Here is a 24,471-nt window from a genome sequence, read left to right as displayed (position 1 = left end):
TTCAAGAATATTCATAAGCAGCTTTATTTATAAAAACTAAAACCTTTAAACATTCTAAATGCCCATCAATAGGAGAATGATATATTCAGACAATGGAATAATATTCAGCAATAAAAATGAATGAATGCAACCACATGGGTGAATGTTCAAATCCTTGCTGAGCAAAAAAGTTTGACCCAAAATAGTACCATATGAGTCTGTCTATAAAAGGTCTAAGAAGAGGCAAAATCATTTATGGTGATGGGAGTCAGAAAGTGTTTGCCTGTGGTGTGGAGAAGGTTTGCTACTGAAGCAAGGAGATAGGGTCAGTAGGGTACTTTCTAGGATAACAGAAATAAATGCTCTCTCTCCAGTTTTGGGTGGTGGTTACATGGGTATATACAGTAACATTTCTACTTCCTTGAGATTCAAGCAATATCCAAGCAATTCTTTTAAATGTGGAATGACAGCAGGACCTAAAGATACTTTTTACCATTGAATTCTAATCTTCGCTTGAGTAAGCATTGCTTGCATATTTCAAGTGTGTGATGCTTCACTATGTTGTGTTTTGGAGATCTATAAAGAAGGACCAGACTAGTAACATCTATTATTTAATACTGTATTGTTATGAAGGAAGAATTATTAAGCAGCTTTCCAAAGTTCTATAGCCCCATTTAGTTGTGGCTTCTACTGAGCTCTCCACACACTGACCACTGTCCTGAATGTTCCTCCAGCAGGGAAGCCTCCAGGTGGGCATAAATAAATTTTAGTAGCATCCTACTTTGTGTATCCATTTCATGTTCATGTTCTTCAAGAACAGTGGAATGTCCAGGCAGGGAGCTAACAAAACAGCACTGAATTCCGCAGCCCTTATCCCTCTCTTCAGAGGGCTGTATTATATACTGGAAGTCACACTTTGTTACTCCATCTGATAAACCTAGCAGGGAATCTGTGTGGGTATCAAACGATTGTTATCGTTTATTATCATTTTATATCATTCTTCACTTTTTTCAGTGCAGGAAGGGTGGAGTTTGCAGAAATAAGGCATTTAAGAATTTGGAATTATGTGAACCAAACACATCAGATTTTAAGGTTCATGAACTGTAGGTTTATGTTCATGAAAGGAAATGCTAAACTTCACAGCTGATTATTCTAGCCATCTAGAACTCAATCTGATTGAATTTTGTTTGGTTTTCTTCAATGCATCACCCACCTTGATCTTCATTAGACTCATTTCCTTCATCCTTGTCCTTCCATTTACATGTTGGTTAATTGTCACTTGTGTAGTTGGATATCTGCTTATGGTATTTTAAAATCATCATGGACTTTTTAGTCCCATTAAGGAACCTACACTTCCATTGTGTAGCAACAGACGGTTGCTAGAAACAACTAGTAGCAATAGAAGTGCAGTCATAATGGCCCCAACTTTCAACCCATTAATCCATAAAAAGTAGAGTTCTATACATTTCGCTTTGATTATTGTACTTTATCTTTACAATAATCCTATGAAACTAGTGCTATAGTTATTCCCCCTTGACAGATGAAGAAATGTAGTGTACCAAGATATTACATAACTTGCCCAAGATCACTTAGCCTATAAGAGATACAGTCAGAATTCATTCCCAGATGTCTATTTCCAAAGGCTTTATGCAGGGACTTACTAAAGAAACTATAATTTGTATTATTTTGGCTTGGTGTTATTGCTGATGGAATTTTATTTAAAGAGGATAAGATTTTTTTCATTTTAATAGTAACAAATATTTTCAAATATGACACTTTACACAATTCAGGTTTTTTATAATGTTTTTCCCCAAGCTGATGTAAATTTTAAAACCTGCCACAAGGAAGCCTGTTCATGGAGAAATTATTTTTTTAAGATGAAATGATTTCATAATTGAGCTAAAGAATCTCATCCCTTAACAGAATGTTTTTAAGAATTTGTATCTTTTTGAAAGGATCATCCTGCTTAATCTAAAATGGAACAGGATAGAAAGCCCAGAGATAAACCCACGCATATATGGTCACCTTATCTTTGATAAAGGAGGCAGGAATGTACAGTGGAGAAAGGACAGCCTCTTCAATAAGTGGTGCTGGGAAAACTGGACAGGTACAGGTAAAAGTATGAGATTACAACACTCCCTAACACCATACACAAAAATAAGCTCAAAATGGATTAAACACCTAAATGTAAGGCCAGACACTATCAAACTCTTAGAGGAAAACATAGGCAGAACACTCTATGACATAAATCACAGCAAGATCCTTTTGGAACCACCTCCTAGAGAAATGGAAATAAAAATAAACAAATGGGACCTAATGAAACTTCAAAGCTTTTGCACAGCAAAGGAAACCATAAACAAGACCAAAAGACAACCCTCAGAATGGGAGAAAATATTTGCAAATGAAGCAACTGACAAAGGATTAATCTCCAAAATTTATAAGCAGCTCATGCAGCTCAATAACAAAAAAACAAACAACCCAATCCAAAAATGGGCAGAAGACCTAAATAGACATTTCTCCACAGAAGATATACAGACTGCCAACAAACACATGAAAGAATGCTCAACATCATTATTCATTAGAGAAATGCAAATCAAAACTACAATGAGGTATCATCTCACACCAGTCAGAATGGCCATCATCAAAAAATCTAGAAACAATAAATGCTGGAGAGGGTGTGGAGAAAAGGGAACCCTCTTGCACTGCTGGTGGGAATGTGAATTGTTACAGCCACTATGGAGAAAGGTATGGAGGTCCTTAAAAACTACAAATAGAACTACCATATGACCCAGCAATCCCACTACTGGGCATATACCCTGAGAAAACCATAATTCAAAAAGAGTCATGTACCAAAATGTTCATTGCAGCTCTATTTACAATAGCCCGGAGATGGAAACAACCTAAGTGTCCATCATCGGATGAATGGATAAAGAAGATGTGGCACATATATACAATGGAATATTACTCAGCCATAAAAAGAAACGAAATTGAGCTGTTTGTAATGAGGTGGATAGACCTAGAGTCTGTCATACAGAGTGAAGTAAGTCAGAAAGAGAAAGACAAATACCGTATGCTAACACATATATATGGAATTTAAGGGAAAAAAATGTCATGAAGAACCTAGGGGTAAGACAGGAATAAAGACACAGACCTACTTGAGAATGGACTTGAGGATATGGGGAGGGGGAAGGGTAAGCTGTGACAAAGTGAGAGAGGGAAGCAGCCGCATAGCAGAGGGAGATCAGCTTGGTGCTTTGTGGCCGCCTGGAGGGGTGGGATAGGGAGGGCTGGAGGGAGGGAGACGCAAGAGGGAAGGGATATGGGAACAGATGTATATGTATAACTGATTCACTTGGTTATAAAGCAGAAACTAACACACCACTGTGAAGCAATTATACTCCAATAAAGTTGTAAAAAAAATAAATAAAATAAAATAATTCATACAAACTGGTGGACAGTAATAGTATCGAGAGCTTGCCTGAAAGACAGTGTCCTTTTTTTCTTGACATTTAAAAATTTTTCCTGTTTATTGAAGTATAATTGACAAAAATTGTATTTATTTGTTATACAACGTGATGCTTTTGATATACCTATACATTATGACATGATTACCACAATCTAAGCTAAGTAACATATTCATTACCTCACATAGTTTTGTGTGTGTGTGCACTTGTGGTGAGAACATTTAAGATCTACTCTCTTAGGAAGTTTCAAGTATACAATACAGTACTGTTAACTGTAGTCACCATGCTGTACTTTAGGTTTCCAGGACCTATTCATTTTGCATAACTGAAACTTAGTACCCTTTGATCAACACCTTCCCATTTCCCCCCACTCCCAGCCCCTGGAAACCACCATTCTACTCTCTGCTTCTATGTGAGTTTGACTTTTTTAGATTCTGCGTATAAGTGAGATCATATAGTGTTTGGCAGAAAGATAGTGTTCTTTAAAGACAATGAAGACATTTTATTTTTGTCACAGTGACCTCAGGTTATGGAATTATAGTCTAAGTGTATGAAAGTTGTATTTATGCATCTGTCAGAATCAATTAATGCAACTGATATTTTAATTTGCACATTAAGGCAAGCAGATGAGAGACTTATGGTTTTCCTTTAAACTCAAACTACTGTTATTTTCAACACATGGTGTTATTTTGCTGGTTATTTCTTCATGTTGCTGGTCTTTCCCTTTTAATATTGATGGTCAAGTCACTGGCAATTTTTGCTTTTCAAATTATTTTACAGTAAATAATCAATAGTAAAAATCTCCTAGCTTATTTGAATAAAGATTTGGCTCTGGTTTGACAGTTGCCCTTAATATATGTGTGCTTGTACATATTTAGAAAATGATTTACTGAGAAGGGAGTAGAAATTACAAATTGAAAAGTGTTTTTAAAGAGACTATGTGTTAATTAGAGAGAATTTATGAATGCTCATTAACAACAAATTAGGGTAATACAGAGGGGAAGATATATTTTGTTTTGAGAGTTTTCCCTGCACAGAAAATGTTAATTAAAATGTTTTCAGACTTGATTTACATAAAAGGTGAGAAGTTTCAATGAATATTATCATTACACTGATAATGGTGTGAAAAAAGCAAATGGGGAGGGAGTGGTCATTAAAAGTTGCATGCACTAATAAGCAAACTCTTCTTAGTAACAAGAATAATTTTTTAAGCACACTAATTTAATTGGCTCAGTTAAAAATTTCACTTTGAAATATACTGCCTGTAGCAACATACTATACACTTCTTAACACGTCAACTTTTTGAAGAAATACTCCAGAAAGTACACATACCAAAAGAGTTGTAATAAACCAACAGTAAAGTTAGAATGCCAGAAGAGATTTCTTTTAATAGAACTTTGCATTAGGATCCTTACAGTTCCTATTTATGCTTATTCAGTTTAAAGATTGAAACTAAAAAGGGTTTCTTTCCACCTTGGCTGAACTCATCTTAAATTATGGCATCTGTGTCCTCTTTGGACAGGATAGAATCAACGTCATGAGCTGGCATGTCCAGAGTAGCTTGGGAATCAGTTGTATTACTTCAGGCTCTCCATCTATTGCCAACAGTGTTTCAAAATATAGGCAGTCCTGGGCTTATCAGTGCCGTGTATAAATAAGACTACTTAGATCAGGCACAGTGCTTCTCATTCTTAAATATGCAGGTCCCCTCTACCTGTACTACTGGAATTGCAACCTCTCACCCGACCCTGCTGCTGCCTCCGTTGGGACTAGCAGTCTAAGCTTTGAGGAGGGACATTAACCACAGTTGTAATCCGATTGAACCTCTGACAAAGGTATCCAGGAGTCTGTGCTACTATATACACTCCTACGTTCTCCTCTCCTTGACTCTTTCCTATATGGAAAACTTACTGCATTACAAAGCTACCTCACTGTTCCATATCAGACTTCAAGTGTTATTCCTTAACATTCAGTAAAGTAGCAAGCTAAAAAATCAATACCCCAAAGCCAAACACATAAACTACCAGAAAATGACCTTAAGAAGAAGAGGCTTACATGAAGAAAACTACAGAACTGCACTGATAGAGATGAAAGAAAATTAATGTACAGTCTACTAATATTGATCTATGGACTTCCCTGGTGGTGCAGTGGTTAAAAATCTGCCTGCCAACACAGGGGACACGGGTTCGAGCCCTGGTCCGGGAAGATCCCAGATGCCGCGGAGCAACTAAGCCTGTGCGCCACAACTACTGAGCCTGCACGCTACAGCCCTCAAGCCACAACTACTGGGCCAATGTGCCACAACTACTGAAGCCTGCCTGCCTAGAGCCCGTGCTCTGCAACAAGAGAAGCCACCGCAGTGAGAAGCCTGTGCACAGCAACGAGGAGTAGCCCCCGCTCACCGCAACTAGAGGGAGACCATGGCCAGCGACGAAAACCCAACGCAGCCAAAAAATAAATTTATATATAAAAAACACAAAAAAACACAAAGTCCACTAATATTGATCTATAGGTTTAATGTAATTCTTTTCAAAATCGCAAAGGGAATTATTTTTAGAACTTGGAAAAAAATGATTTGATAACTCACCTCAAAGGGTAAACGGATAAGAGTATTTGCAAACATTTTGGGGGACATAAAAAGTAAAATAATTGTCAAGTATTTCCCATCCAACTATTTATTCATACAGTAAAACTAAAATAGGTTAGATAATATCCTGGCATAAAAATGAACAGAGATAGCATTGGTAACATAAAGTAGGTAAAAGATGTAACTTTTTATCATAGTTTATTTTTGATAAATATGCCATCATAAATGCATGTCTAAAGAAAGATTTGTTTAAAAAATAGGGCTGGGATAATTGTTAACAAAAGTTTTTCAACTTAAATTCTCATCTGTACTGTATGTGAAATATATATTCCAGATGGATAAAAGAATATAACTTTTAAAATAGCAACCATTCAAGCTGCATGACCAAGTAATTGAGTATTTATCAGCTATCTGGGAACCCTTTAAACTTGAAGCAATAGCTAAGAGAGTTCAAAAGGAAAGATCAATATATTTGACTTTATAAAGATAATAAAAGTAAACAGTGAGCAATTTGGGTAGACAATTTCATTTAAAAAGATAAGGCAGTTGCCTATTTGCTATATAAAGAACTAATGTCAATAAGTAAATAAGTAAATTTTTGACCAAATCAAAACTGAAAATCGCTATTGAATACAGGAATATGTGTTTAACTGTAAGTAAATGTACCCTATCAATTTTGCCAAAATCTTAATCCTGTTCCTAGCCTTTGATCCAGTGATTCCATTTCAAGAAATATTGCCATACAGGGAAAAAAATCCAAAATATTTTTTAAATTATGTACCATGATAATAATGGCAAAATTATTGATAAGGGTGACTAGGAGTAAATTCACCATGTAAATTCCAGGCCTTATCACAACAACCACACAAAACACTGGTCACCAAATCATGATTCCTGATCTTCCTGCTTGCTTTTTTCTCTACATTTCCTCTGTATATTCTCCTAACCCGTTTTCTCTGTTGAAACAAATTTTTAATTTTATAAACATATTTTCCACCCTTTTCATCTTTGACTGCTTTCACAAAGAAAAGACTTTATAGTAATAGTTTAACATTTATAGAACTTAGGACTTATTTGAGCTACATATTTGCTAAATGGGCTTTTGTGCATTGTCCTAGAGTTCTAACAAGTTGTCTATCTTTCTATTTTTATGAAGCAATGTGCTCTAAATTTGTAATACTAATAATTGTAATTTGCTGTGCACTCGGTATATGGCCAGTTATTGGACTAAACCCTTTAAAGTCACTTTTCTTGTTTACTCTATACAATAACCCTTCACAGTAACACTTTACTTTCTCATTTAATCTCCATAATAACCATGTGAGGTAGTCAATGTGTTTATTATCCCCGTTTACAAACAAGAAATGAGAGCAGAGAGCAGTAATGTGAGGTCATGAGCTGGTAAGTAGCAAGCCAGATTTGCACCCAGGTCTCTGGTTATATCTGCCATCTGCCTACCAGATTGAAAGAAAGAGACCTCCTTGAAAATCTTTAGGATGTGGGGAAAGCTTGTTTTAATTATTATTTCCATGGCTATTATCTTTATAAAATCTATTGCAGCCTACCCAGGAATAAATAATAAAATGTGCATGGTTTGATATTAAAATTTTAAATTAGAGTATACTTAAGTTTTGCCTCTGTCAGGTAACTTTCCTAATGGTTCAAGGATTTAAATTTTTTTAATATTAATCAGGTAAATATGTTGGGATGTATATGGAGAATATATAATTGATCTAGGGCAAATGTAAATTTTTTTATAGTCTACTTTCATGATTAGTGAAAATTTTCATTAATAGGGATATTTGAGATAGTTCAGTCTAGCCCTATATAGTTTTGTAGTTCTGAAATCCAAAAAGTACAGAAAATCATAACTCATTTGGTGGAAAAATCTGATCTAAACCAACATGAAGATATTTTAGTCCATTCAGGCTGCTATAACAAAGTGCCATAGACTGGGTGGCTTATAAATAATAGAAATGGATTTCTCACACTTCCAGAGGCTAGGAGTCTGAGATCAGGGTGCCAGTGTGGTTAGGTTCTAGTGAAGATCTTCTTCCGAATTGTACTGCCTACTTCTCCTCATATCCTCACATGGCAGAAAGAGGGCAAGCTAGCTTTCTGGCCTCTCTTAAAAGGACACTAATCCTATTCATGAGGGCTCCAATCTCATGACCTAATTACCGCCCAAAGCTACTACCTCCAAATACCTTCACATTGGGGATTATATTTCAATTTGGAGGAATACAAACATTCAGTCCATAACAATATTTATGACCTTCACTTATAAACACTGTATGAAATGTCATGCATTTTTGTAGAGAAATATGAATATATATGAATATAGGGTGCTGCCTCAGACAACACTGGTGGTATCATGGAGTTACAAAATATATTGCACGTGTATTTTTTAAATATGAAAAATTGAAAAATTATCAGTTCTCATATACATTTAGTCCCAAGTGTTTTGAATAAGGAATTATTGTATGTGTGTGTTTGTATATATACACACATATGCAATCATACATATGTATCCAGATTTATTTAAATTTATAACATTGTAATCAAAACAATCTTCATTTACTAAAAATTTGGTATTACATTCATGAAACATTGGAGAAACTAAACATTCTAAACTCGATTCTTAATACTTAAGGAAAATAGGATACTGATAAAATCTGTTTAATTACAAATTACCTTGTTTTCCTTTACAGAGTAGTAAACCTGACAAAATGTTTTCTCTCAGTTCAATGAAGTTTTATCTTGGAGTAAAAAAGAAGATGAAGCCTCCAACAAGGTAAACTTGGAAAGGAAGAGTTGTTGAAAAAGTTACAGGAAAGTATGTCTGTTCAAGGACTTAGGGATCAGTGGTATTAGTCTAACTTGTTATAAGTTAAGCTTTAGAAAGATTCCTTAAGTTGCCACAGACATGTAGCAGGGGACCTATGGCAGATCAAGGGAACCTGTGTGGGTGGATAAGGAGGGATGATGTTCCTGCTCAAGTCAAGCTCCTGGGTGATTGCTTCTCCTCTGTGTAGAACAAGAAATCCCCAGAAGGCCCTGTCTACTGGGAAGCACATGGGTTTCTCCACATCACATTCCTTGCTCAGTCACAGCCTAGTAATGTAAGGAATGTCCCAAACAAGTCTACCCCAAGGGAGACAAATGCTGCCCTCCAGCCTCCATGGCTTTTACATCATCTTGGTCCCGGCTCTATAATTATCCCCCTTCGTTTTGCTGAGTTTGGTAATAAACCCACAGCACACAGATGGTTGAGAGGATGTGGACCCTTCTTAAATATTATGTTTCTCATTATCACTTGAATCAAACAAACATTCGAGTTATACCACACTTTCTCATCACGGATTACTTTGATTAGCTAATTAATGTTTGCACTAATACTTTTAATATCATGAAATATCATTTTAATGAACTGCATATGATTCAGATTCTATCACTGAAAATGTCCTCACTTTTGCCTCTGTGCTTAATTTCTAAGCCCAGCACATATATATGTGTTGTGACTGGCACATTCTTTAAAATTTCTCACAGTATCAATAAGTAAATATATATATTATCTTATTTTGGCCATTTTCCTAGACATCTGTCCTTACTCAGCCCCGAATATCCTGTGAGAGATTTCCCCCACTGCTGCATAACATCACAAGACCCTTTCCCCCTGTGTCCTTCAGTGTATTTAAATTTGTAGCCAAATCCCTCAACATCTATCATTTACCTCTAGATAAATCATACCCAATGAATCATCACTTGTGGGTATTAATTCTGTTATGCATACCCCCCATTAAATATTACCTCCTTAACATCTAATCCTGTGTATTATCTTGTAAAATGAATCATTTTTAATATGTATGCATGTGTTTTTTTCCTATGCGATGCAGTTGGGGATTGACGGCATATTCTGAAAAACATCTCTGGTAAGTTAACAGCCAGCAGGTTTTGGATTTGATATATTGATGATACACGATTAGTAAACAAATAACGATATTATTTGGCAGATAGATCTAGAGACAGGAAATGTTTCTTCTAAGTGAAGTTAAAATCTTTTCTAAATACTTTGAGCCTAAGAAGAGGAAAGTAGGTTTGCTTCAGGGTTTAGGTCTATTTCAGTCACATGTATCCTATTTGCCACTGCCTCTAAAGAGAAGCTACACATGATTTCTTCCTACTTATTATGTAAATGCAGAATCTCTGGTTTTATGGGATAAGCAGGCATAACTCAGTTTTAAATAAAGGATAATAAGTCACCAAAACTCAGAGTAAAAAAAAAAATCTTAGTTTCAAACCTGTTCTTTCCATAGAAGTATTTTTTCCCATTGATGTCACCAGGATCTAGCCACTCTCCATAGAGATTGGACTAGATGTCACCTTCTCCCTTACCAACCTATGTCTAATCAATCCCTAAGCCATACCACACCTGCCTCTTAATTATCTCTCTGATCTGCCCTCTATCCTTAAAGCCTTAATTCATCTGCCTGGATTATTCCAGGAGTCCTAAGTGCTCTTCATGCCTCTGGCTTTGCTTTTGGTTTCTGGTACATTCTCTACCCAGCACCAAAGAGACTTTCTAAAATGTATCATTTTTCTTTTCTGCTTTAAAACTCTTCTGTGAATCCTAAACCTACAGGATAAAGTACAGGAGTGCTGGCACAGCACACAAGTCCCTTTAACATGAAGCTCCATCAACTGCATCTCCAACGACTTTCCCTCTTTTACTTAATGATAAAATAAAATCTATCTTAATTCATCATACATGCCTTGCTGCTTCATGTCATATATTTAATATATGGGGTCCCTTTATTGAACCTTCTTCCATAGTATGTGCTCCTCCTTCCCTCATCACTTTTATCTTCTTCCTGCTGATGTGGCAAACTCAGCTATCATTTATTATTCAAACCATAGCTAAAATGCTACAAAAGTCTTATCAGATAACTCTCCCCTCTAATCATAGTTTATTTCTTCTTTGCAACTACAGTATTTTGTGCACATGGATGCAAAATTTAAATGATTTGTAGAGGGAACAGTTTTCTTGGACATGGTAAAGGGAAGGGACACTGTCTTAATGACAATCAAATGAAAGAGGCAAGGATTATTTTTAGAAGTTTCATTCTAACATTCTTCCAAATTATAATACAGGAATATAAAAAAATTACATTGAAATGTCCATTATGCCATTCTAATATCAGTTACAACATTTTCCTCTTATAGGAAACAACCTCACCTCATCCCCAACTGTGTTGTTTCTATGTCTTTTGTTTTTCTTTAAACATCATTATTGGAGTATAATTGCTTTACAATGGTGTGTTAGTTTCTGCTTTATAACAAAGTGAATCAGTTATACATATACATATGTCCCCATATATCTTCCATCTTGTGACTCCCTACCTCCCACCCTCCCTCTCCCACGCCCCTTCTCCCACCCCTCTAGGTGGTCAAAAAGCACGGGGCTGATCTCCCTGTGCTATGCAGCTGCTTCCCACTAGATATCTATTTTACGTTTGGTAGTGTATATATGTCCATGCCACTCTCTCACTTTGTCCCAGCTTACCCATCCCACTCCCCGTATCCTCAAGTCCATTCTCTAGTATATCTGTGTCTTTATTCCCATCTTGCCCCTAGGTTCTTCATGACCTTTTTTTTTTTTTTTAGATTCGATATATATGTGTTAGCATACGGTATTTGTTTTTCTCTTTCTGACTAACTTCACTCTGTATGACAAACTCTAGGTCCATCCACCTCACTACAGATAACTCAATTTCATTTCTTTTTATGGCTGAGTAATATTCCATTGTATATATGTACCACATCTTCTTTATTCACTTATCTGTTGATGGACACTTAGGTTGCTTCCATGTCCTGCCTATTGTAAAGAGAGCTGCAATGAACATTTTGGTACATGACTCTTTTTGAATTATGGTTTTCTCAGAGTATATGCCCAGTAGTGGGATTGCTGCATCATATGGTAGTTCTATTTTTAGTTTTTTAAGGAACCTCCATACTGTTCTCCATAGTAGCTGTATGAATTTACATTCCCACCAACAATGCAAGAGGATTCCCTTTTCTCCACACCCTCTCCAGCATTTATTGTTTCTAGATTTTTTGATAATGGCCATTCTGACCCATGTGACATGATATCTCATTGTAGTTTTGATTTGCACTTCTCTAATGATTAATGATGTTTAGCATTCTTTCATGTGTTTGTTGGCAATCTGTATATATTCATTGGAGAAATGCCTATATAGGTCTTCTGCCCATTGCTGGATTGGGTTGTTTCTTTTTTTGATATTGAGCTGCATGAGCTGCTTGTAAATTTTGGAGATTAATCCTTTGTCAGTTGCTTCATTTGCAAATATTTGCTCCCATCCTGAGGGTTCTCTTCTCATCTTGTTTATGGTTTCCTTTGCTGTGCAAAAGCATTTAAGTTTCATTAGGTCCCATTTGTTTATCTTTGTTTTTATTTCCATTTCTCTATGAGGTGGGTCAAAAAGGATCTTGCTGTGATATATGTCATAGAGTGTTCTGCCTATGTTTTCCGCTGAGAGTTTGATAGTGTCCGGCCTTATGTTTAGGTCTCTAATCCATTTTGAGTTTATTTTTGTGTATGGTGTTAGGGAGTGTTCTAATTTCATTCTTTTACATGTAGCTATCCAGTTTTCCCAGCACCACTTATTGAAGAGGCTGTCTTTTCTCCAGTGTATATTCTTGCCTCCTTTATCAAAGATAAGGTGACCATATGTGCATGGGTTTATCTCTGAGCTCTCTATCCTGTTCCATTGATCTATATTTCTGTTTTTGTGCCAGTACCATATTGTCTTGATTACTGTAGCTTTGTAGTATAGTCTGAAGTCAGGGAGCCTGATTCCTCCAGCTCTGTTCTCAAGATTGCTATTGCTATTTGGGGTCTTTTGTGTTTCCATACAAATTGTGAAAATTTTTGTTCTAGTTCTGTGAAAAATGCCAGTGGTAGTTTGATAGGGATTGCATTGAATCTGTAGATTGCTTTGGGTAGTATGATCATTTTCACAATGTTGATTCTTCCAAGCCAAGAACATGGTATATCTCTCCATCTATTTGTATCAACTTTAATTTCTTTCATCAGTGTCTTATAATTTTCTGCATACAGGTCTTTTGTCTCCCTGGGTAGGTTTATTCCTAGATATTTTATTCTTTGTGTTGCATTGGTAAATGGGAGTGTTTTCTTAATTTCACTTTGAGATTTTTTATCATTAGTGTATAGGAATGCCAGAGATTTCTGTGCATTAATTTTGTATCCTGCTACTTTACCAAATTGATTGGTTAGCTCTAGTAGTTTTCTGGTAGCATCTTTAGGATTCTCTATGTATAGTATCATGTCATCTGCAAACAGTGACAGCTTTACTTCTTCTTTTCCAATTTGTATTCCTTTTATTTATTTTTCTTCTCTGATTGCTCTGGCTAGAAAACTATGTTGAATAAGAGTGGTGAGAGTGGGCAACCTTGTCTTGTTCCTGATCTTAGTGGAATTGGTTTCAGTTTTTCACCATTGAGGACAATGTTGGCTGTGGGTTTGTCATATATGGCCTTCATTATGTTGAGGAAAGTTCCCTCTCTGCCAGCTTTCTGGAGGGTTTTTATCATAAATGGGTGTTGAATTTTGTCAAAAGCTTTCTCTGCATCTATTGAGATGATCATACAGTTTTTCTCATTCCATTTGTTAATATGATATATCACATTGATTGATTTGCATATATTGAAGAATCCTTGCATTCCTGGGATAAACCTCACTTGATCATGGTGTATGATCCTTTTAATGTGTTGTTGGATTCTGTTTCCTAGTATTTTGTTGAGGATTTTTGCATCTATGTTCATGAGTGATATTGGCCTGTAGTTTTCTTTTTTTATGAAGTCTTTGTCTGGTTTTGTTATCAGGGTGATGGTGGCCTCATAGAATGAGTTTGGGAATGTTCCTCCCTCTGCTATATTTTGGAAGAGTTGGAGAAGGATAGGTGTTAGCTCTTCTCTAAATGTTTGATACAATTCACCTGTAAAGCCATCTGGTCCTGGGCTTTTTTTTGTTGGAAGATTTTTAATCACAGTTTCAATTTCAGTGCTTGTGATTAGTCTGTTTGTATTTTCTAGTTCTTCCTGGTTCAGTCTTAGAAGGTTGTGACTTTCTAAGAATATGTCCATTTCTTCCAGGCTGTCGATTTTATTGTCATATAGTTGCTTGTAGTAATCTCTCATGATCCTTTGTATTTCTGCAGTGTCAGTTGTTACGTCTCCTTTTTCATTTCTAATTCTATTGATTTGAGTCTTCTCCCTTTTTTTTACATTATTACTTCCTATAATTTTTTTTATACAGCAAATTCTTATTAGTCATCAGTTGTATACACATCAGTGTATACATGTCAATCCCAATCGCCCAATTCATCACACCAACACCCCCATCCCCCCATGGTTTTTCCATACATTTCCCCGTGTGTCCATATGTTTGTTCTCTACATCTGTGTCTCTATTTCTGCCCTGCAAACTGGTTCATCTGTACCATTTTTCTAGGTTCCACATATATGCATTAATATATGATATTTGTTTTTCTCTTTCTGACTTACTTCATTCTGTATGACACTCTCTAGATCCATCCACGTCTCAACAAATGACCCAATTTCGTTCCTTTTTATGGCTGAGTAATATTCCATTGTATATATGTACCACATCTTCTTTATCCATTCGTCTGTCATTGGGCATTTAGGTTGCTTCCATGACCTGGCTATTGTAAATAGTGATGCAATGAACACAGGGGTGCATGTGTCTTTTTGAATTATGGTTTCCTCTGTGTATATGCCCAGTAGTGGGATTGCTGTATCATATGGTAATTCAATTTTTAGTTTTTTAAGGAACCTCCATACTGCTCTCCATAGTGGCTGTATCAATTTACATTCCCACCAACAGTGCAAGAGGGTTCCCTTTTCTCTACACCCTCTCCAGCATTTGTTGTTTGTACATTTTCTGATGGAGCCCATTCTAACTGGTGTGAGGTGATACCTAATTGCAGTTTTGATTTTCATTTTTCTGATAATTAGTGATGTTGAGCAGCTTTTCATGTGCTTCTTGGCCATCTGTATGTCTTCTTTGTAGAAGTGTCTATTTAGGTCTTCTGCCCATTTTTGGATTGGGTTGTTTGTTTTTTTAATATCAAACTGCATGAACTGTTTCTATATTTTGGAGATTAATCCTCTGTCCATTGAGTCATTTGCAAATATTTTCTCCCATTCTGAGGGTTGTCTTTTCATCTTGTTTATGGTTTCCTTTGCTGTGCAAAAGCTTTTAAGTTTCATTAGGTCCCATTTATTTATGTTTGTTTTTACTTCCATTATTCTAGGATGTGGATCAAAAAGATCTTGCTGTGATTTATGTCAGAGTGTTCTTCCTATGTTTTCCTCTGAGGACTTTATAGTGTCCACTCTTACATTTAGGTCTCTAATCAATTTTGAGTTTATTTTTGTGTATGGTGTTAGGGACTGTTCTATTTTCATTCTTTTACATGTAGCTGTCCAGTTTTCCTTGCACACTTATGAAGAGACTGTCTTTTCTCCATTGTGTATCCTTGCCTCCTTTGTCATAGATTAGTTGACCATAGGTGCGTGGGTTTACCTCTGGGCTTTCTATCTTGTTCCATTGATCTATGTTTCTGTTTTTGTGCCAGTACCATATTGTCTTGATTACTGTTGCTTTGTAGTATAGTCTGAAGTCAGGGAATCTGATTCCTCCAGCTCCATTTTTTTCCCTCAAGACTGCTTTGACTATTCTGGGTCTTTTTTGTCTCCATACAAATTTTAAGATTTTTTGTTCTAATTATGTAAAAAATGCCATTGGTAATTTGATAGGGATTGCATTGAATCTGTAGATTGCTTTGGGTAGTAGAGCCATTTTCACAGTATTCATTCTTCCAATACGAGAACATGGTATATCTCTCCATCTGCTGGTATCATCTTTAATTCTTTCATCAGTGTCTTATAATTTTGTGCATACAGGTCTTTTGTCTCCCTGGGTAGGTTTATTCCTAGGTATTTTATTCTTTTTGTTGCAGTGGTAAATGGGAGTGTTTCCTTAACTTCTCTTTCAGATTTTTCATCATTAGTGTATAGGAATGCAAGAGATTTCCGTGCATTAATTTTGTATCCTGCTACTTTATGAAATTCATTGATTAGCTGTAATAGTTTTCTGGTGGCATCTTTAGGATTCTCTATGTATAGTATCATGTCATCTGCAAACAGTGACAGTTCTACTTCTTCTTTTCCAATTTGTATTCCTTTTATTTCTTTTTCTTCTCTGATTGCCGAGTCTAGGACTTCCAAAACTATGTTGAATAAGAGTGGAGACAGTGGACATCCTTATCTTGTTCCTGATCTTAGAGGAAATGCTTTCATTTTTTCACCATTGAGAATGATGGTTGCTGTGTGTTTGTTGTATATGGCCTTTATTATGTTGAGTTAGGTTCCCTCTGTGCCCACTTTCTGGAGAGTTTTTATCATAAATGGGTGGTGAACTTTGTCAAAAGCTTTTTCTGCATCTATTGAGATGATCATATGGTTTTTATTCTTCATTTGTTAATATGGTGTATCACATTGACTGATTTGCGTATATTGAAGAATCCTTGCATCACTTGGATAAATCCCACTTGGTCATGGTGTATGATCCTTTTAATGTGTTGTTGGATTCTTTTTGCTAGTATTTTGTTGAGGATTTTTGCATCCATATTCATCAGTGACATTGGTCTGTAATTTTATTTTTTTCTAATATCTTTGTCTAGTTTTGGTATCAGGGTGATGGTGGCCTCATAGAATGAGTTTGGGAGTGTTCCTTCCTCTGCAGTTTTTTGGAAGAGTTTGAGAAGGATGGCTGTTACCTCTTCTCTAAATACTTGATAGAATTCACCTGTGAAGCCATCTGGTCTTGGCCTTTTGTTTGTTGGAAGATTTTTAATCACAGTTTCAATTTCATTACTTGTGATATGTCTGTTCATATTTTCTATTTCTTCCTGGTTCAGTCTTGGAAGGTTATACCTTTCTAAGAATTTGTCCATTTCTTCCAGGTTATCCATTTTATTGGCATAGAGTTGCTTGCAGTAGTCTCTTGCGATACTTTGTATTTCTGCAGTGTCTGTTGTAACTTCTCCTTTTTCATTTCTAATTTTATTGATTTGAGTCCTCTCCCTCTTTTTCTTGAAGAGTCTGGCTAATGGCTTATTAATTTTGTTTATCTTCTCAAAGAACCAGCTTTTAGTTTTATTGATCCTTGCTATTCTTTTCTTCATTTCTATTTCATTTATTTCTGCTCTGATATTTATGATTTCTTTCCTCTGCTAACTTTGGGTTTTGTTTGTTCTTTCTCTAGTTCCTTTAGGTGTAAGGTTAGATTATTTATTTGAGATTTTTCTTGTTTCTTGATGTAGTCTTGTATAGCTATAAAATTCCCTGTTAGAACTGCTTTTGCTGCATTCCATATGTTTTGGGTTGTCATGTTTTCATTGTCCTTTGTCTCTAGCTATTTTTTGATTTCCTTTTTGATTTCTTCAGCGATCTCTTTGTTATTTAGTAACGTAGTGTTTAGCCTCCATGTGTTTCTGTTTTTTGTTTTTTCCCCTGTAATTCATTTCTAATCTCATAGCATTGTGGTCAGAAAAGATGCTTGATATGATTTCAATTTTCTTAAATTTACTAAGGCTTGATTTCTGACCCAAGATGTGATCTATCCTGGAGAATGTTCCATGTGCACTTGAGATGAAAGTGTAATCTGCTACTTTTGGGTGGAATGTCCTATAAATATCAATTAAAGCTATCTGGTGTCTTGCATCATTTAAAGCTTCTCTTTCCTTATTTATTTTCATTTTGGATGGTATATTCATTGGTGTAAAGTGAGGTGTTAAAATCCCCCAAAATTATTCTATTAGTGTTGATTTCCTATTTTACAGCTGTTAGCAGTTGTCTTATGTATTGAGGTGCTCCTATGTTGGGTGCATACATATTTATAATTGTTATATCTTCTTTGATTGATTCCTTGATCATTATGTATTGTTCTTCCTTGTGTCTTGTAACATTCTTTATTTTAAAGTCTATTTTATCTGATATGAATATTGTTATTCCAGCTTTCTTTTGATTTCCATTTGCATGGAATATCTTTTTTCATCCCCTCACTTTCACCCTGTATGTGTCCCTAGGTCTGAAGTGGGACTCTTGTAGACAGCATATAGATGGGTCTTGTTTTTGTATCCATTCAGCTAGCCTGTGTCTTTTAGTTGGAGCATTTAATCCATTCACGTTTAAGGTAATTATCGATATGTATGTTCCTATTACTGTTTTCTTAATTGTTTAGGGTGTGTTTTTATAGGTCCTTTCCTTCTCTTCTGTTTTCCACTTAGACAAGTCCCTTTGCCATTTGTTGTAGAGCTGGTTTGGTGGTACTGAATTCTCTCAGCTTTTGCTTGTCTGTAAAGCTTTTACTTTCTCCATGGAATCTGAGTGAGATCCTTTCTGGGTAGAGTAATCTTCGTTGTACGTTCTTCCCTTTCATCACTTTAAGTATATCATGCCATTCCCTTCTGGCTTGTAGAGTTTCTGCTGAGAAATCAGCTGTTAACTTTATGGGAGTTCCCTTGTATGTTATTTTTCATTTTTCCCTTGCTGCTTTCAATAATTTTTCTTTATCTTTAATTTTTGCCAATTTGATTACTATGTGTCTCGGCATGTTTCTCCTTGGGTTTATCCTGTATGGGACTCACTGTGCTTCCTGGACTTGGGTGGCTATTCCCTTTCCCATGTTAGGGAAGGTTTTGACTATAATCTCTTCAAATATTTTCTCGGGTTCTTTCTCTCGCTCTTCTCCTTCTCGGACCCCTATAGTGCGAATGTTTTTCTGTTTAATGTTGTTCCAGAGGTGTTTTAGGCTGTCTTCATTTCTTTTCATTCTTTTTTCTTTATTCTGTTCTGCAGCAGTGAATTCCACCATTCTGTCTTCCACGTCACTTATCCATTCTTCTGCCTCAGTTATTCTGCTATTGATTCCTTCTAGTGCAGTTTTAATTTCAGTTATTGTATTGTTCATCTCTATTTTTTTGTTCTTTAATTCTTCTAGGTCTTTGTTAAACATTTCTTGCATCTTCTCGATCTTTGCCTCCATTTTTTTCCCGAGGTCTTGGTCATCTTCACTATCATTATTCTGAATTCTTTTTGTGGAAGGTTGCCTATCTCCACTTCATTTAGTTGTTTTTCTGGGGTTTTATCTTGTTAGTTCATCTGGTACATAGACCTCTGCCTTTTCATCTTGTCTATCTTTCTGTGAATGTGGTTTTTGTTCCACAGGCTGCAGGACTGTACTTCTTCTTGCTTCTGCTGTCTGCCCTCTGGTGGATGAAGCTATCTAAGATGCTTGTGCAGGTTTCCTGATGGGAGGGACTGCTGGTGGGTAGAGCTGGTTGTTGCTCTGGTGGGCAGAGCTCAGTAAAACTTTAATCCACTTGACTGCTGATCAGTGGGGCTGGGTTCCCTCCCTGTTGGTTGTTTGGCCTGAGGCAATGCAACACTGAAGCCTACCTGTGCTCTATGGTGTGGCTAATGGCAGACTCTGGGAGGGCTCACGCCAAGGAGTGCTTCCCAGAACTTCTGCTGCCAGTGTCCTTGTCCCCACGGTGAGCCACAGCCACTCCCCGCCTCTGCAGGAGACCCTGCAAAACTAGCAGGTAGGTCTGGTTCAGTCTCCCCTGGGGTCACTGCTCCTTCCCCTTGGTCCCAATGTGCACACTACTCTGTGTGTGCCCTCCAAGAGTGCAGTCTCTGTTTCCCCCAGTCCTGTCAAATTCCTGCAATCAAATCCCACTAGCCTTCAAAGTCTGATTCTCTAGGAATTCCTCCTCCCATTGCCAGACCCCCAGGTTGGGAAGCCTGACGTGAGGCTCAGAACATTAACTCCAGTGGGTGGACTTCTGTGCTTTAAGTGTTCTCCAGTCTCTGAGTCACCTACCCAGCAGTTATGGGATTTGATTTTGCTGTGATTATGCCCCTCATACCATCTCATTATGGCTTCTCCTTTGTCTTTGGATGTGGGGTATCTTTTTTGATGATTTCCAGTGTCTTCCTCTCTATGATTGTCCAGCAGCTAGTTGTGATTCTGGTGTTCTCACAAGAGGGAGTGAGAGCACTTCCTTCTACTCTGCCATCTTGGTTCAGGCTCCCTCCCTTTTTTTCTTGATGAGTCTGGCTAATGGTTTATCAATTTTGTTTATTGTCTCAACGAACCAGGATTTAGTTTTATTGATCTTTGCTATCGTTTTCGTACTTTCTTTTTCATTTATTTCTGATCTTATCTTTATGATTTCTTTCCTTATGCTAACTTCGGCGTTTTTTTTGTTCTTATTTCTCTAATTGCTTTACATGTAAGGTTATGTTGTTAATCTGAGATGTTTCTTGTTTCTTAAGGTAGGATTGTATTGCTACAAACTTCCCTCTTAGAACAGCTTGTGCTGCATCCCATAGTTTTTGGGCCGTCGTGTTTTCATTGTCATTTGTTTCTAGGTATTTTTTGATTTCCCCTTTGATTTCTTCAGTGATCTCTTGGTTATTAAGTAGTCCGTTGTTTAGGCTCCATGTGTTTGTATTTTTTACAGATTTTTTTCTGTAATTGATATCTAGTCTCATAGCATTGTGGTCAGAAAAGATACTTGATACGATTTCAGTTTTCTTAAATTTACCAAGGCTTGATTTATGACCCAAGATATGATCTATCCTGGAGAATGTTCCATGAGCACTTGAGAAGAATGTATTCTGTTGTTTTTGGATGGATTGTCCTATAATTATCAATTAAGTCCATCTTGTTTAATGTACCTCTTAAAGCTTGTGTTCCTTTATTTTTTTTCATTTTGGATGATCTGTCCATTGGTAAAAGTGGGGTGTTAAAATCCCCTACTATGATTGTGTTAATGTTGATTTCCCCTTTTATGGCTGTTAGTATTTGCCTTATGTATTGAGGTGCTCCTATGTTGGGTTCATAAATATTTACAATTGTTATATCTTCTTGGATTGATCCCTTGATCATTATGCAGTGTCCTTCTTTGTCTCTTCTAATAGTCTTGTTTTAAAGTCTATTTTGTCTGATATGAGAATTGCTACTCCAGCTTTCTTTTGGTTTCCATTTGCATGGAATATCTTTTTCCATCCCCTTACTTTCAATCTGTATGTGTCTCTAGGTCTGAAGTGGGTCTCTTGTAGGCAGCATATATATGGGTCTTGTTTTTGGATCCATTCAGCCAATCTTTGTCTTTTGGTGGGAGCATTAGGTCCATTTACATTTAAGGTAATTATAGATATGTATGTTCCTATTCCCATTTTCTTAATTGTTTTGGGTTTGTTATTGTAGGTCTTTTCTTTTCTCTTGTGTTTCATGCCTAGAGAAGTTCCTTTAGCATTTTTTGTAAAGCTGGTTTCATGGTCCTGAATTCTCTTAGCTTTTGCTTGTCTTTAAAGGTTTTAACTTCTCCATCAAATCTGAATGAGGGCTTCCCTTGTGGCACAGTGGTTGGGAGTCCTCCTGCTGATGCAGGGGAAATGAGTTCGTGCCTGGTCTGGGAAGATACCACATGCCGTGGAGCGGCTGGGCCCGTGAGCCATGGTCGCTGAGCCTGCACATCCGGACCCTGTGCTCTGCAACGGGAGAGGCCACAACAGTGAGAGGCCCACATAGTTCAAAAAAAAAAAATCTGAATGAGATCCTTGCTGGGTAGAGTAATCTTGGCTGTAGGTTTTTCTCCTTCATCACTTTAAATATGTCCTGCCACTCCCTTCTGGCTTGCAGAGTTTCTGCTGAAAGATCAGCTGTTAACCTTATGGGGATTCCCTTGTGCGTTATTTGTTGTTTTTCCCTTGCTGCCTTCAATACTTTTTCTTTGTATTTAATTTTTTGATAGTTTGATTAATATGTGTCTTGCGTGTTTCTCCTTGGATTTATCCTATATGGGACTCTCCGTGCTTCCTGGACTTGATTACTTATTTCCTTTCCCATATTAGGGAAGTTTTCAACTATAATCTCTTAAAATATGTTTTCAGTCCCTTTCTTTTTCTCTTCTTCTTCTGGGACCCCTATAATTCAGATGTTGGTGCATTTAATGTTGTCCCAGAGGTCTCTGAGACTGTCCTAAATATTTTCATTCTTTTTTCTTTATTCTACTCTGTAGTAGTTATTTCCACTGTTTTATGTTCCAAGTCACTTATCCGTTCTTCTACCTTAGTTATTCTGCTAATGATCCCTTCTAGAGAATTTTTAATATCATGTATTGTGTTCTTTATCACTGTTTGTTTGCTCTTTCATTCTTCTACATCCTTGTTAAACATTTCTTGTCTTTTCTCCATTCTATTTCCAAGATTTTGGATCATCTTCACTATAATTATTCTGAATTCTTTTTCAGGTAGACTGCCTATTTCCTCTCCATTTGTTAGGTCTGGTGGGTTTTTGCCTTGCTCCTTCATATGCTGTGTGTTTCTCTGTCTTCTCATTTTGTTTAATTACTGTGTTTGGGGTCTCCTTTTTGCAGGCTGCAGGTTCGTAGTTCCTGTTTTTTCTGGTGTCTGTCCCCAGTGGCTAAGGTTGGTTCAGTGGGTTGTGTAGGCTTCCTGGTGGAGGGGACTCATGCCTGTGTTCTGGTGTATGAGGCTGGATCTTCTCTTTCTGGTGGGCAGGTCCATGTCTGGTGGTGTGTTTTGGGGTTTCTGTGACCCTATTATGATTTTAGGCATCCTCTCTGCTAATGGATGGGTTTATGTTCCTGTCTTGCTAGTTTGCCATAGGGTGTCCAGCACTGTAGCTTGCTGGTCATTGAGTGGAGCTGGGTCTTGGCATTGAGATGGAGATCTCTGGGAGAATTTCGCCATTTGATATTACGTGGAGCTGGGAGGTCTCTTATGGACCAGTGTCCTGAGCTTGGCTCTCCCAACTCAGAGGAACAGCCCTTATGCCTGGCTGGAGCACCAAGAGCCTGTCATCCACACGGCTCAGAATAAAATGTAGAAAAACAAGAAGGGAAGAAAGAAGATAAAATAAAATAAAATAAAATAAAATAAAATAAATTTATTAAAATAAAAAATAATTTGAAAAAAATTTAAGTAATAAAAAGAAATAAAGAAGAGAGCAACAAGCCAAAAAATATATCCACCAATGATAACAAGTGCTAAAAACTAAAAAAAAAAAAAAAAAAAAAAAAAGGACAGGCAGCACCCTAGGACAAATGGTAAAAGCAAAGCTATAGAGACAAAGTCACAACACAGAAGTATACAAATACACACTCACAAAAAGAGAAACAGGGAAAAAAATATATATATATCATTGCTCCCAAAGTCCACGTCCTCAGTTTGGGATGATTATTTGTCTATTCAGGTATTCCACAGATGCAGGGTACATCAAGTTGACTATGGAGATTTAATCCACTGTTCCTGAGGCTTCTGGAAGAAATTTCCCTTTCTCTTCTTTGTTTGCTCAGCTCCTGGGGTTCAGCTTTGGATTTGGCCTCGCCTCTGCATGTAGGTCACTGAGGGCTTCTGTTCTTTGCTCAGACAAGTGGAGGTTAAAGGAGCAGCTTATTCAGGGGCTCTGGCTTACTCAGGCCTGGTGGAGTGAGGGGTGTGGATTTCAGGGCAAGCCTGCAGCAGCAGAGGCTGGTGTGATGTTGCACCAGCCTGAGTTGCACTGTGTATTCTACCAGGGAAGTTGTCCCTGTATCATGGGACCCTGGCAGTGGTGGGCTGCACAGGATCCTGGGAAGGGAGGTGTGGATAGTGACCTGTGCTTGCACACAGGCTCCTTGGTGGCTGCAGCAGCAGCCTTAGCATCTCATGCTCATCTCTGGGGTCCACACTGATATCCACATCTTGCGCCTGTCTCTGGAGCTCCTTTAAGCCACACTCTTAATCCCCTCTCCTCGTGCACCAGGAAACAAAGAGGCAAGAAAATGTCTCTTGCCTCTTAGGCAGCTCCAGACTTTTTCCCGGACTCCCTCCCACTAGCTGTGGCACACTAGCCCACTTCAGGCTGTGTTCACACAGCCAACCCCAGTCCTCTCCCTGGGATCAGATGGAAGCCTGAGCCTGAGCTCCCAGCCCCCACCTGTCCCGGCAGGTGAGCAGACAAGCCTCTTGAGCTGGTGAATGCTGGTTGGCACCGATCCTCCATGCAGGAATCTCTCCACTTTGCCCTCTGCACCCCTGTTGCTGTGCTCTCCTCTGTGGCTCCGAAGCTTACCCCCTCCGCCACCCGCAGTCTCCGCCCACAAAGGGGCTTCCTAGTGTGTTGAAATCTTTCCTCCTTCACAGCTCCCTCCCACTGGTGCAGGTTCTGTCCCTATTCTTTTGTCTCTGTTTTTTCTTTTTTCTTTTGCCCTACCCAGGTATGTGGGGAGTTTGCCTTTTG

At 37.4% G+C, this 24,471-nt stretch overlaps 1 protein-coding gene across 1 annotated transcript in view; it reads left to right on the top strand.

The window, feature by feature from the left end:
* The window catches only part of ARAP2 (ArfGAP with RhoGAP domain, ankyrin repeat and PH domain 2), a gene marked incomplete at its 3' end in the record, with an annotated part of 206,630 nt that overhangs the window by 165,073 nt on the left and 17,086 nt on the right, over positions 1–24,471 (top strand). The window contains exons 29-30 of the mRNA XM_082637207.1: positions 8,742–8,824; positions 9,927–9,962. Coding sequence (XP_082493333.1) covers positions 8,742–8,824; positions 9,927–9,962 — 119 coding nt within the window. The remainder of the gene's footprint in view (positions 1–8,741; positions 8,825–9,926; positions 9,963–24,471) is intronic.

Source organism: Mesoplodon mirus (assembly GCF_964341445.2).
Source record: "Mesoplodon mirus genome assembly, chromosome: 2".
Classification (NCBI taxonomy): Eukaryota; Metazoa; Chordata; class Mammalia; order Artiodactyla; family Ziphiidae; genus Mesoplodon; species Mesoplodon mirus.
Note: the sequence above shows the minus strand (reverse complement) of the source record. Positions and strands in the feature narration are given on the sequence as shown.